The following is a 13,467-nucleotide window of genomic DNA, read 5'->3' as shown; positions in this document are numbered from 1 at the left end:
GTCTGCAATGTGATAGCGATGTAGAGAACCAAAAAGGAAGACTGTCTTCACTTAACTATGAACCTAGAAGGCCACAGTTGGACACTTTCTTATTGATCCATCTGTACCAAAAAAATAAGAGCTTACTGCCCTTAATTTTTTACCACCATCAGAAGTTCCTTACCATCACCTCACCGCCTCAAGCAATATTCTGTTGAAGTGACACTTCAACCACTGTAATTAATTTCAGGTATAAATGAAATCAACCCGAGTCTTGTTCTGCCTGAAGGATGATGCCAGGGTGCACTCCTACAAACCAGAGCCAGCAGAAAGGAGCACTTCCATTAATCATGCAGTAACAAGCACCACAGATTATTATCTCTCATGACAAGAGCCTTTTGCAGAGTACCTCAGCCAAAGGCTAGGAATGGGCACTGTGATCTACAGCGAGCAGAGGCCTCTCCAGCTTCCCAACTTTAATTATCCATTGCAGACTTATGACTTCATCCAGCCTTGTGTGTGGCAGCCTTAAGAGGAGACTTAGGCTTTGCCAGACAAACTGTAACACTGGCAGCCTACAGCACTCTGCAGGTGGCAGAAGAAAACCCTGCAAACTTCTTAATAATGACAACAGGAACAGTAGAGCAGTAACTGAAGCTCAACACCTTCCTGCAGGGATTCTGGCAACAACTGTCTTCAATCCATGTTCTAGTTAGATATCTAACTTTCTGTCATTCCTAACTGCTTTAAAACCTTGCTCAGATCTGCCTATGTCACATGTCAATCAAGACAGCTTTTTTTAAACTTTTCAGTGATTATCTGCAATTCTAACCCAATAGTCAATGAGCTGACCAAGATAAGACAAGCAAGAATTTGCAAGAATTTTGTTGGGAAAAAACAGAGACTGAAGAATAACTTATTGTAGGTAGTCACGAGTAGTAAAAACAAGCACCAGGAAATTCTACTTTTATCATAATATGTACAGGAAAAGAATACTTTTCACAAGAAAAACCCTTACTCTCTCAGTTGCTTACTCAAACTACCTGAAATATCGCAGAATGTATTTTGACTTAGACTTTCAGCTGCACGCAGTCCAGATTTTGAAACTCCAGTTTAATTTTCATGTGTTAAAAGGAATTCTTGAATAGACATTTGTTGAAGGTGTTTGACACTTCTCTGTTCTTGTTTAATGTTTTCCTGTGCCTAAACAGTTATTGAACCTGATGATATATTTATAAACTGTCTCCTAATTTATGATGTCTTATACTGAAAAGAACTTGTAAAGCTTAATTGTTAACTGCTCAAAATCCCTGTTATTAAATATACTCTCCTTTTCTGTTAGAACTCTTTCTGCCTTTATTGAGTAACTTTCATTCAAAGAGAACTTCATCTATTTTATATCAGCTAGGATTCCTAACAGTTCGAGAAGCTCAGTTTTGTACATTTTACAAGGGGTCAGTTGGAGCCCCATGAGACAAGATTGTCTGCCAGAACACCATACAGCAAGCTGTCAGAGCTAAGAAAGAATCTAAGCTTCCTGATTTACCAGACCTGGGTTTAGGATTTTCCCAAGTCTCATTATCTGTGGCTGCTGGACTTTTCACTCTCTTCTACACTACAGGGCATGTCTGCTTCTTAATGCCATCTAGACATATAATGACCTTGTCTTTGACAGATGTCCAGGATATCACTGATCCTTTTGATCTCTCCTCTCTTCTTGTGACATAACATTTGGCTTTTGGTCTTCTGCAACAAATCAGAAATTTTATACAGTGTGCTAGGAACAAGTACTTGCTGCGCTTTGCAGGCCCCTACAGGCACTGTGCATGAAATTCAGGCATTTCCTCAGTTTGGTATCTGCTGCATGTCCTTCCATGATTTCACAGAATACCATGGTTAAGGTGTTCTTCCAAATTAGTATTTCTGTAAGTTTTATTCCCATAATCCCTTGACAAAGCTCCTACTTCAAGATCTTAATTCATGTAGGCATTTTGTCCAGCCCCTCATGCATACACACACACCCCCTTAGTACATTCTTAACATTATATTCTTAATTCTCAGTAGTTTCTATGTGATTTGAGTTTGCATCATAGGAAAACCATTAATTTGAATCTATACTTAACTCGCTGGAAAAGAATATAAAATTTTATTAAATTAATATCTTTTTTTACATTATGTATAGCTTTTTTATGTCATGTTTTGGCCATGAAATGAGCCAATGAAGCTTGCAAAATGTAGAATGAGTTAGTAAGGGTAGGAAATATAAGATTAAGATGCTATGCTCTTCCTTCTCACACATTTTCAATTCTGGATTTGGATTTCTCTCCAAATGATCAGGCATTGCCACCTATTACAGTTGTCCTAAGACCTTTGATTGATATTGCCTGTTTACCTCACTTTGATTAGTATACCTTTCTCCTCTGCTATAAGTAAGACTACATTATCATCAGTATTGTGAGACTTGCTCAGCAATAATCACTATTCCAAATCACATTCACTTTTTCATTTCTTATTGTGAAATGCACACAATCAAATGCAGACTTTTAAGACACTATTTTTGAGACAGTCTATAATCCAAACTCTTCTCAGATTAATCCTTCTTGACCTTTTCTTTTCAAGTCCCTTCTGAGATTTTTATAAGAAATAAGATGCATCTGTGTTGGAAGGACAATTTTCTAACCATCATACAAAGCAGTGAAGTTGTGCAATAGGCAGCCTGTATTTCCAAATGATTAAACATTTTTCATTCTTCTTTGCCCTTTTAAATTTATTTCTACTACTGTCTTATTTCCCTTTGGTTCTATCTTTATCATACTTTTGTTACCACATTCTGTTTTAAGTTACAGTGTTCGTACAATGATTTTCTTTAAATTTTAGCAGTTCAGCACACAGATATAGTTACTGATATAGTCTAGAAAACAGACTGAAGTTAAAATTGATAGTAGTTTATTTTAATATTGACCACTACAGATATCGTGTTGCTGGTCTTCCCAAAGTTTGTAACTGCACCACTTCATTGTGCATTCACACAGATGCACTAAGCTAGACAAGCAAGAGAAGCTCAGTCTTCATTTTGAAAGCTTTTATGAGGTGCACTTGTTTCCTAAAATTATAAATCACTATAGCCAAAGCAAAGTGGCTGTGATGCCTAGCAGGAGTAAGTGTATTGACCTGCAATTTTGCAACAGATTACCAGTAATATTGACAAGTGTTATTTGCATTATATGCAGGGTTTTAATGGCTAGAGTTTCTAAAAATAAAAGGACCTTAAAAGAAAGAGAGGGGAAAACTTTTTACCAGGTCTAGTAGTGATGTGACACAGGGCAATGTTCATTATGAGTGTGGTAAAACAGAGAAGTCAGAATGTCCCATTCTTGGAAGTGACCCATGGCTTTGAGCAACCTGGTGCAGTGGGAAGTACTGTTGCCTGCAGCAGAGGGGGTATCAGTGATCTGGAAGGTCCCTTTGTACCTCCAATCCATTCTGTGATTGCCGCCACTATGGGTCATCAGGCTAGACTTACAGTTCAGCAGGAGTACTAGCAATTAAATTAGATTAAGGATTTGGCAGAAGGCTGACTGTAAGTCTACTTCAGAACTCCTTCTAAGACAAGTAGTTACATTTCAGTTGGTAACAAGCAGCGGCCCATTGAATTAATTACAGGTCAGGGTCAGAGCAAGGTTTAGTGTTCATGAGGGTAAAAAACTGATCAAGAAAAAACCCAATCGGGCCGAGAGGAGGCCATAAGGTTGTGCAGTGCATTACAGTCTACACTGTTCTCTTTCTCATTTAGGTAGGTGAAGGTCACTGTGCTTTTGGCTACAATTAGGATCATGGTGTTCGTCTACAGGCTGGTAGAGGCTTTACAGAAGCTGTAGCACCTAGGCTTAAGAAGGACTCGTGGACAGTCTTTCTATCTTAGTGAGACACTAATCTATCCAAGATCTATCTATTCCACGATAATAAAACTGTGCTGTTCATCTACCCGTATATAACCTGGTTACCCACCACCGCCCGGCGGCGGCCAGGGGCAGGCCACGGCCACGGCCCCGGCGGCTCCGCGCTCCCGGGCGGCGGGCGCAGCTCAGCCCAGCCCGGCCCAGCCCAGCCCAGCCCGGCCCGGCCCGGCCCGGCCCGGGCGGGCGGAGTCTGCTCCGCCGCCGCCTCCCGGCGCCCCCCGCCGGGCCTTCCGCCCGCGCCGGGCGGGATGCGGGCCGCTCGCCGCCGGCTCTGCTCCGCCCTGATCGTCGCGTACGGCCTCTTCTCGCTCTACGCGGCCTACACCGTGTTCCTGCGGCCGCGCCGCCCGGCCGCCCCCCGCCCGCACCGGGACCGCCGCGGCCCGCGAGGTGAGCGCGGCGGCGGGGTCGCCCCGAGCCGCCCTGCCCGGCCCGTCCGCGGTGTGGTGCGGGCGGGCGGGGCCTGGTGGCGCCTGTGAGGGAGAGCGGGGCCGATCCGCGCTGGGCCTGCGCTGGCCGCGGCCATTCCCGCCGGGCCTCGGGCGGCGCGGCCCCGCCGGCGGGAGAGGGCCGCGATGGGGGGGTGTGGATGCCCGCAGCTGGGCTGAAGGGTGGTTGTCAGGTGCTGCGTGAAATTACGAACTTGAGAAAATTCATCAGTTTTCCTAAAGTTGTGAATATGATCTTATTTTCTTTTTTTTTGTTTGTTTAATGTAAATCATGCCTTTAGGTTTCACAGACCATGTTGCCGTGGGAAATGAAGAGTGGAATCCTTGGGATGCGGATGAGAAAAACGAGCTGGCTGCTTCTCAACAGAGATATGAAGCTTATCTTAAAATGATAAAATATGCGAGGTCTCACCTAGAGCAGACCAGTCTCAGAGTACAGATTTGGGGCAAGGCAGCAATTGGTAAGCAATGTAGTCAATGTCTGTTGGTTATTTAACCTTTCTGGTTTAGCACTTTTCTTTTTCCTGATGGCTAAAATTTACGTATATGATTCAGTAGTATGTATATCTGTACTGAAGAGTATTAAGGAAATGCTAGCTGTTACTCAAATTCATAGCAATATACGAGTAGTTGAACTCCAGTTTCTTTGTATCAGTTCTTTTCAAGGCTGTTTTTCCACATCTGTCAAGGAAAATGTCTCAAGTGGCACGTAACCACAATTACTTTTTAAATCCAGTATAGTTTACAGTATTGCACAAGGAGAAGCCTCTTACTTGCCTAACCAGATTATTTATTTTTGTCACATTTAAACTTAGTGAAATAAAGCGTCACACAGTAAGAAATAAAACATTTTCTGTATTGCAGTGTACTGTAGTACTACTGCCACTGATGAACTTGGAAATTCTTCTGTTGTGGAAGATACTGAATTTGCCCTCTACACAAACTGAGAGCCAAGGTCTTCTCAAGCTCTTTACTGCTGAAGGCATACCACTGTTCTTACCTTACTTTTTTGTAAGTGTTGGACTTACAGTGATGCTTTCATGTAGCACTGTAGAACACATGGGTATATTACCTGGTATATTACCATCATAAACATTGGTGCATTTTACAAAAGCTTAAGAGAAGTTTGTTTGTCCTTCAGGTGCCAGTTAATATTTGCTCACTTTTAGTGGTATGTGTGCTGGAAAGTGTTGCTAACAGAAGCAGTAGTGTAAATCTTCATCTGCTGATATTTTGTCAGCCAAAGAATCTTTTTAAATGCCAGTTGAGAACTTAACTGATTCCAAGTCGTGTTATGCAAGAAGCTCTGACATTTCTTTCCCAAGTTCTTACGTTGTGATGCTTTTTCATTTTCCAGAAATATTTTTTTAGGCGTGTAGAGTAGGCAAGATCTGTACATTCACATTCTCCATCCTGTCTTCATTTATGTAGGTCTCTACCTTTGGCAGCATATTTTTGGAGGACACCTTGAGCCAGCTGATGTGACTGCACAGTGGAGAGAAGGAAGCCAAAAAGCAGGAAAAACATACTTCAGGTATTGCTTATTTCAATTTTATTTCAGGTGTTTATTTCAATTGTGTGAACTTTAACAAACAATGAATTGGAAAGTTAAACTGAATGTTGCACCACTCGGGTATTATTTTGCCAATCTCAAAGTTGTGGTTATTTTAATACAGTTGCAAATACTTAAATTTTGTCATGTTTTCATAACTATGGAATAGGCACACAGCTTCTCATTCAAAATTATCATTTATAGACAAAAATACATACTTGATAAATCTAACCAATTCTAGACCAAACATGTCACTGTTAAAAAATAGAAAACTGGGGAGTAATTTGATCTGGCTTATGATGGTTGGTTTTATTTAAAAAAAAAAAAAAAGTATGGAAAAACTTACCAATGCTGAGAGGAAGAGCATTGTAAGAGACCTTAATGGCAGGGTCAGGATACAACTCCAAGAACAGTGTTAAGAATTAGGGCTTGGGGGCTCCTAGTTGATGAAATCAAGCATGTATATGTGAGGCAGGAAGATATCTCCTGCTGTTTGGGTTCTGCTGTATTCAGGGAAAAGAGACTTGGATCATTTGTTCATAAATAGGAATGTCTCAAAATTGTAATTTGTTTTTGTTTATAACAAAGACTATCTGTGAGACCTAGCTTCTGCTTAGCTACTTGATTTGCAAACCAAAATTCTGTATGGAAATTAAGATTACACTTAAAGCACTGCTTGCTTTAACAGTGGTGTTTGATCTGTGATCATGTATGTTTTAAGACTGTTATCAAATGTTTTATATTATTCAGTGAATGATATGGAGCTTTTCTCTGAGTCCTTATTTAACACCATTTTAATACTTTCTGCAAAGAAGCAGTGAAAGCTGAAGGATTTTTTGTCTGTTTGTCCAGTTAGCCAGCCTACAGAAGTAGGTCTCCTGCAATATTTAGTCACTTGCACCAGTACCCACCTGTTAAAAGTTTTTCAATTAATGCACAAATTACACAGCTAAGTGAGTTTAACTTCTGAAACGTGTGTTGCTTCAGAAGGCTATTTTTTCCTTGCATAAGGTGTTGTTCTAGTTGAAATATTTGAAGGTAGTGTTTGAAGTATATGTGATTGTGAATTAAAAGGTGTTAAGTGATCACAAAACATTTTTAAATCATTTTCAATTGTCTATCAAGGTATCTAACAGTGAACATGGTACAGACCACAGAATCTTTTCAGAAGAAATAGATGAATTTATATACTCTTTAAGAGAAAAATCTGTATTCCGTGTCTGCAAATAAAAGATGATCCTACAAGTTTGGAGAATCACCTGTGAATGATGCTACTGACTCTTGGTAGTCTCCTCGACAGAGCAACAGAGCTTTCAGTTTACAAACACAGAGAAAGGATACAGTCCTTTCTTTGAGTATTGGACCAGTGTCTGCAGTGCAGTCTTAGTGGCAAAAGACTGTTGTTTCCAGAGTTAAAATCTTAGAAGCTATAGAAATCCATGATACTCTGCCATGATAGGTTATCTTCCTGGTATTGACATGAGAATTTCTTCAAGCTCTTGCTTTCCACATTTATAACATGAAAATAATTTGCTGTACTTAGTGAGTCTGTCAGTAGACTGATTATGGTTGTTTTCTTTCTAGTGTGCCTGTTTCAGATGATGAATAACATCACATGTTTCCTTAGGGTATGCATCTCTAAAAGAAAGACTTCTGTACTTGAATTTAAATATCTTCTTGCTATGTCAAGATGAGCCAGGGATAACAAGTCCCTGTTTTAATTTCAACTTGGATGCTAGATCCTATAAAAATGCAAAGCTTAAGTTTAGTACCAACAAAACAAAGGTTAACTTTTGACAGGCTAGTAGAAACTTGTTGTGCAAAGTATAGAAAATATGCAATATGATTGTTATTTTAACAACTAGGCTTCTGAAATAGCTACTTTTTACTCTGTTTGGAAACGCTAGCTTATGTTGTGGAGAAGAATTACATGATTTTTGCTTCTCACTGGTTATAAGATTTTCTAGAATTGTTTACTGCCTGGCTGAGGTAAATTATCTCCATTTGATTACTAGATGAGGCTAGAGGGAACTAGCTGAGGTGACATATTTGGAGAATATGTTCTGCTCTACAGTTTTCTGTGGTAAGTCTAATGATTGTTAAAAAATAGACCTCTGGTGAATGTTTTTAAAGAATACCAAATCTAAAGACACAAAAATGCCAAAATACCATTTGAACATAGTTGTATGAATAAGTCTATTCCATGTATTTATGATGGAGAGTACACATCTCTAATAGAGATTTTGATGGGTACATGTTTTCACCAAAGAATTTGCCTAAAAATACATGAAGTATCAGCTTCTCCATAAAATGCAGTGATGTGTATTTAAAAACAGGAGTGGAGAAGGAATTTTATAGATGGGGATTTTAGCATGTCTTGGCACATTCATACGAAAAACAAGAGAGCAGGATTTAACACTTTATCTGGCTTAAATATAAATATAATATAGTTAAAAGTTAAATATATCTAGATCTTATAACTGAAGTTTTGTGCTTACTACATTACATCAGAGCCTCAAATTTGACCTGGGTCATACAACCAACCTAAGTTTACATTTGTGTTCTCAATTCTACTCAATAGAAACTTAACCAAAGTACTGAGAAAAGTAGTAAGGAAGACTAGCTAACTGTCACTCTTAATGATTCCAGATTTAGTGTAGTCTTCAGGTTTTTGAGAGGGCCTCTCCTTTGTTCTAATATAGCATTAATTGTTTATTACTGGAACTAAGAAAATGTCTAACTTTTAGTGAACATCAAGGTGCATCCTTTTTCAAGAAGTGGTTGATTTACTCACATTTTGAGGTTTGAGTATGGTATTGGTTCTGATTTATTGACAAAATACCTTATTTAAGTCGATCACCTTTTTCCTGAATAAAAATGAAAGCAGCTTTACTCCTGTGCTAAGCAGAAGATACTAACACTAGAAGTGGTTATAGTTGCGGAGTAATTTTGCAGTATATTGCATTTACTTTATTGAAGAAAAAGTTATCTCTGGAGTGCCTACTGTGTAGTAAGAGGATTGAGGTCAGTAATTTTTCTAAGCAAGTTTTGCTTTGTTTAGTGCTGTATTTTGGTTTTCTCAGCTTCCTCACTGGCCCGGCTGTGGTTCCCGGCCACTTCTCGGTGGAAGCGGAGCACGTGGTGCTGGTGCTGAACGGGAGGGAGCCGGCCAAGGTCGCCTACGCCACACAGTGGCTGCAGTACGCACAGACGCTGGTGGAGACCCGCAAGATCCAGCAGGTGGCCGTGGTGCTGCTCGGCAGCGAGCAGTGCAGCAACGCCTGGATTCAGCCCTACCTGAAACGGAACGGGGGATTTGTGCATCTGCTCTTTGTTACCTATGACTGCGTGTTCGTAAACGAGCAAGATATTTTCCAGTGGCCTTTAGGAGTAGCTACGTAAGTACTGTAGACAGAAGTTGCAGTTGATTAATTAGGTGTTGTGCACGAGGTATGGAAAATATGACTGAGTGTTACTGCTGATGCCCAAAACAATTGTAATAAGTAAATTGCAGAACACGATCCTATCAGTCATTTTCTAAATCAGGCATTCGAGTCTTTGAAAGTTGCATTTAGCAATAAAAATGATAACAGGAAAAGAATACTAGTGTTTAGGAAAATGAACGTGCATCTCCTGAGGTTTTTCTGTTTATTCTTTCTTCAGCTTGAGATTTATCATAACTGCTGATACAATGTATACCAGTGATGTGAAGATTCAGAAGATATTTATGTAATGAATTTCCAGGTACTATGTGTTCAGGAAAGGAAGAAGTGCTTTTTTTAACCTCTGTTATGGCTCAAAAGGCTTTCCATTTGGAGGTGTTATACTCTAATATCACAGTAGTGTAAGCTGGCTTAACTGCTTGTTTTAAAAAACCCATTTTTGTTATACTTAAGTGTTCAGACTATTTATATGGAGTAAGTAAAAGTTTGGTTCAGCTAGATGCATTTTTACTTATTAAGAGTTGATAGTGGTTTAGCCCCTTACTAGGCTAATAGAAGCTGCAAGGAATACAGGATTCTTTTCATACCTTGAGTTGAATTTTAATTCAATATCCTATATTGATCCCGTTTTCTCAACAGGCTGGAAAACTACATAGAGCTTTTTGTATACAACCTGAACTTGTTCACAGTGTCTCTGAAGCATGCTAAATTTGGATTATTAATGGTGTCAGAGAATCCATGGCATTGGAAGTTCCTAAGTCAAAAGAAGTTGAGTTGCAGAGATTAAGGTGACAGTTAAGAGACAGCAACAACACTTAAAACAATAAACTAGGATGCCAGGCTGGGTGGAGGAAGATACATTTGGTATCAAAATGGTCTTTCCAGCCCTTGCATACAGCAGCTGTAAAAAATGGGGTTAAAGGCATGAAAATTTGCAGTATTTTCCAAGTAAAGAGAGAAAATTAAGATGTGGAATGATGCAGAAATATTTGTCGTTAAGGGACAAATGCTTTTTATAAACTAAGTGAATTAACATTCATCGTGCAGTGGAAGAATTAGGAAAGGACTGTTCTATCAAATGGTGTGCAACAAGCAATGTAGTAAACAAAAGATTAGATTATTGAGTTCACTCAGATCAAAGTGAGATTTTGTTTTGAGAGGTTACCAGTGGTATTTTCATTAGATGAGCATACCCAGAGATTAAGGTGGGTGAGACTTATGTGCCATAGTTACTGTTAAATTGGCCATTCCAGTCAAAACTTGTGTTTGCATCAAAAACAGCTTCTTTGGAAAAGCATGTTAGTAAAGGACGTTCTGTATGTAAGTATTCTGGAAACTTTGCGAATGGACTGATGTGGGCAAAGGAAATAAAGACAGTTTTAGGGCAGAACTTGAACTGGTTTCCTTGTGGGTCTGTCTGTATAGATGTGGATTGGCAACAAGTAGGTGCTTTTAATCTTAAAATATGATGCACTGAAAATGAAATGTTGAAAAAGGTTTACCTTTAATACAGTTGTCTAACTTAACATGTTGTTTTTTCAGCTACAGAAGTTTTCCGGTTGTGGAACCCAGCTGGTCAATGCTACATGATCCAAGACCATATCTATGTAATTTCTTAGGAACAGTTTATAAGAATTCTTCTAGAGAAACCCTAATCAAAATTCTGAAACAGGATGGGCTTGACAAACACTGCTGGATTGCAGCCAGAGAACAGTAAGACTTTAATTTACTTCATGAAAATATTCAGGGCTTTTTGTCTGGTTCATTATTACCAGTATTTTCTTGAGTATTAAAAAGTGGTACAAATAAAGATAATCAGTCATTAAGTCAGGGAATATTGCAGTGACTTGTCATAACATAACTGCCTTTCTGTTATATTTTACATAACTCATATTTTTAAATCTAGCATGGAAATGTCTCCTATATATATATAACCATCAAAGAACATCTGGTTTTTTTCTTACAAATACTTGATTATGAGAAGAAACACTTGTATTTTGTGGAGTTTAATGCCTTTAGTAGGAGAAAGATGACAGATGTATTTTGTTGTGTTTTATATGAGAGTAGATTTAATCTGTACAGCACAGTTGTTTTTGACTAACAGGAGTAGGGTACTGGTTGTATTTCTGAACTTTGAAAAGAAGCACATATGAAACGTTGGATAGCAGGCACAATGGTGCTTGGGTAGACCCTAGCTGCCCTGATGAAGATTCTCAGGAGATAGATTGTATCTGTGACATAAACTCTTATCTCCCGGATGTAATGAGGCACTTCAAGTAGATGAATTCAGGTTAAACGAATTGCTCTGCATCCTCGCTTTTGAAGAGCAAACCTCTTTTGAGGCCAAAGAAAAGTCATTAAAAAGTCCATTGAGTGTCTGTCTCCCTTTTTGTCTGTTTCTAAACTGTGCTGTGAAGTAAATTGACATACTCATCATCCATGTCATGCAGAAGATTTGAAGTGGCATTTCAATTTGTTTCTTGCACTTCTAAGTATTAATAATTTCCAAAAAGGGACACATATTACAATCTATTTTTAATAGTGACATTTTCAGTAAATTTTAGAAGACTTTCAGAGCAGTTAAAACTAAAAGTCAATGGACTGTGTGTGTAATATAAAATTTTTACACTGATAGCATTTTCAGTTTTATAAATAATAGAAATAAAAACATATCTCTATTTTTTCATTGCAGTTGCCTGTGAGGAAAATACTAATTTTCACCCCATTTACTTTCCTAGGTGGCAGCCTCAAGAAACAAATGAAAGTTTCAAAAACTATCAAGATGCCTTGCTGCAGAGTGATTTGACATTGTGCCCAGTGGGAATAAATACAGAATGTTACAGAATTTATGAAGCTTGTTCATATGGATCTCTGCCCGTTGTAGAAGATGTAATGACACCGGGTGATTGCGGAAATTCATCAATGTACCACAGTGCTCCATTGCAGTTATTAAAAACCATGGGGGCTCCATTTATCTTTATTAAGAACTGGAAAGAGCTTCCTGCTATTCTAGAAAAAGAAAAAAAAATGAGCTTACAAGAAAAGATTCAAAGGAGAAAAAAGCTTTTAGAATGGTATCGAAACTTCAAAGCGTGGATGAAACAAAAATTCATTAATACCTTAGAAAATTCATTTTTGCCTAGTGATAAAGGATAAATTGTCCCATTTGAAAATCTAGAATAGATGACAGCTTAATTTCCATTAACCTGAGGCAGCTTTTACCTAAAAGTAACCTCACAGGACAGATGCATTCCTTTTAAAGTCAATGGAATTGCTCTAAGCTTGGCCAACAGCTACATATGTCCCTCCATCCTTAGTGATTTTCAGAGAGGTTGTTGACTTAATAGGATGGTACAAGGATGACAACAATTTTGTTACTATTTCCGCAATTTCTATGTTGCTGTGTGACCTGATGAATTTTTTTAAGGATAATATCTTTGAGCATGTGAATTTGGTAAAATCCAACATAAGAACATAACTTGTGTTTGAAGAAAAGAGAATCAAGGCTGTATGGTACAGGGTAATTTATTAGAGAGACTGAAAAATAAAAGTATTATGACAGAATTACCAGGTTTAGCATATTCTGGTAAGTGCTTGTTTTGAAAACATGAACTGTTTACTTGATTGACGTTTCATTTCCAACAAAATGACCATAAAGCTAAAGACTGTGAAATAAAAATGTGTATTTCAAGGTGAAAATAGAGAACTCTTTATTGAAAATACTTCATAGCAATATATTTCATCTTTAACTTCAGATGCAAGAATTACTTCATTTATTTTTAGTCTTGGGCCATACCTTTCTGCATTTTTGCTCTTTCATTACCTCTAGTTACAGCTGCACACTCAGAACACTGAGCCTTAGATGTGAACCTGCTTGTAGCTTATCTGATTCCTCAAAATCTGCTGAAACTCGTCAATGCCAAAAGATGGCAGAAGTGTAATACTGCATGTTTATGGTATTATGTGTACTGCGAACAATTTCTTTGCTTTTTTGTTTCATTTAGCTGAAGGGATCTGTTCCTATCCTTGAGTGTGTGCAGTTCCCTCCAGTATGATCTGCTGAGCAGGAGGACTGCACACACACC

General features: G+C 38.6%; 1 protein-coding gene across 1 annotated transcript; it reads left to right on the top strand.

The window, feature by feature from the left end:
• The first annotated feature begins 4,137 nt into the window (after positions 1-4,137).
• On the top strand, positions 4,138-13,077 carry RXYLT1 (ribitol xylosyltransferase 1). The gene is made up of 6 exons (XM_079304569.1): positions 4,138-4,328; positions 4,669-4,848; positions 5,819-5,921; positions 9,023-9,337; positions 10,925-11,095; positions 12,121-13,077. The coding sequence occupies exons 1-6, from the start codon at positions 4,187-4,189 to the stop codon at positions 12,536-12,538; spliced, it is 1,329 nt and encodes a 442-aa protein (XP_079160695.1). The 5' UTR covers positions 4,138-4,186; the 3' UTR covers positions 12,539-13,077.
• Positions 13,078-13,467: the final 390 nt, after the last annotated feature.

The sequence above is a fragment of the Erithacus rubecula genome (genome assembly GCF_903797595.1).
Source record: "Erithacus rubecula genome assembly, chromosome: 4".
NCBI classification, from domain to species: domain Eukaryota; kingdom Metazoa; phylum Chordata; class Aves; order Passeriformes; family Muscicapidae; genus Erithacus; species Erithacus rubecula.
Note: the sequence above shows the minus strand (reverse complement) of the source record. Positions and strands in the feature narration are given on the sequence as shown.

What these genes read in the sequence shown, in the direction of transcription:
- RXYLT1 (XM_079304569.1), top strand. Translation starts at nt 4,187, where the DNA reads ATGCGGGCCGCTCGCCGCCGGCTCTGCTCCGCCCTGATCGTCGCGTAC. An exon ending in GCAGGAAAAACATACTTCAG is followed by an intron (nt 5,922 to 9,022) that starts GTATTGCTTATT and finishes TGGTTTTCTCAG; the next exon opens with CTTCCTCACTGGCCCGGCTG. An exon ending in TGGCCTTTAGGAGTAGCTAC is followed by an intron (nt 9,338 to 10,924) that starts GTAAGTACTGTA and finishes TTGTTTTTTCAG; the next exon opens with CTACAGAAGTTTTCCGGTTG.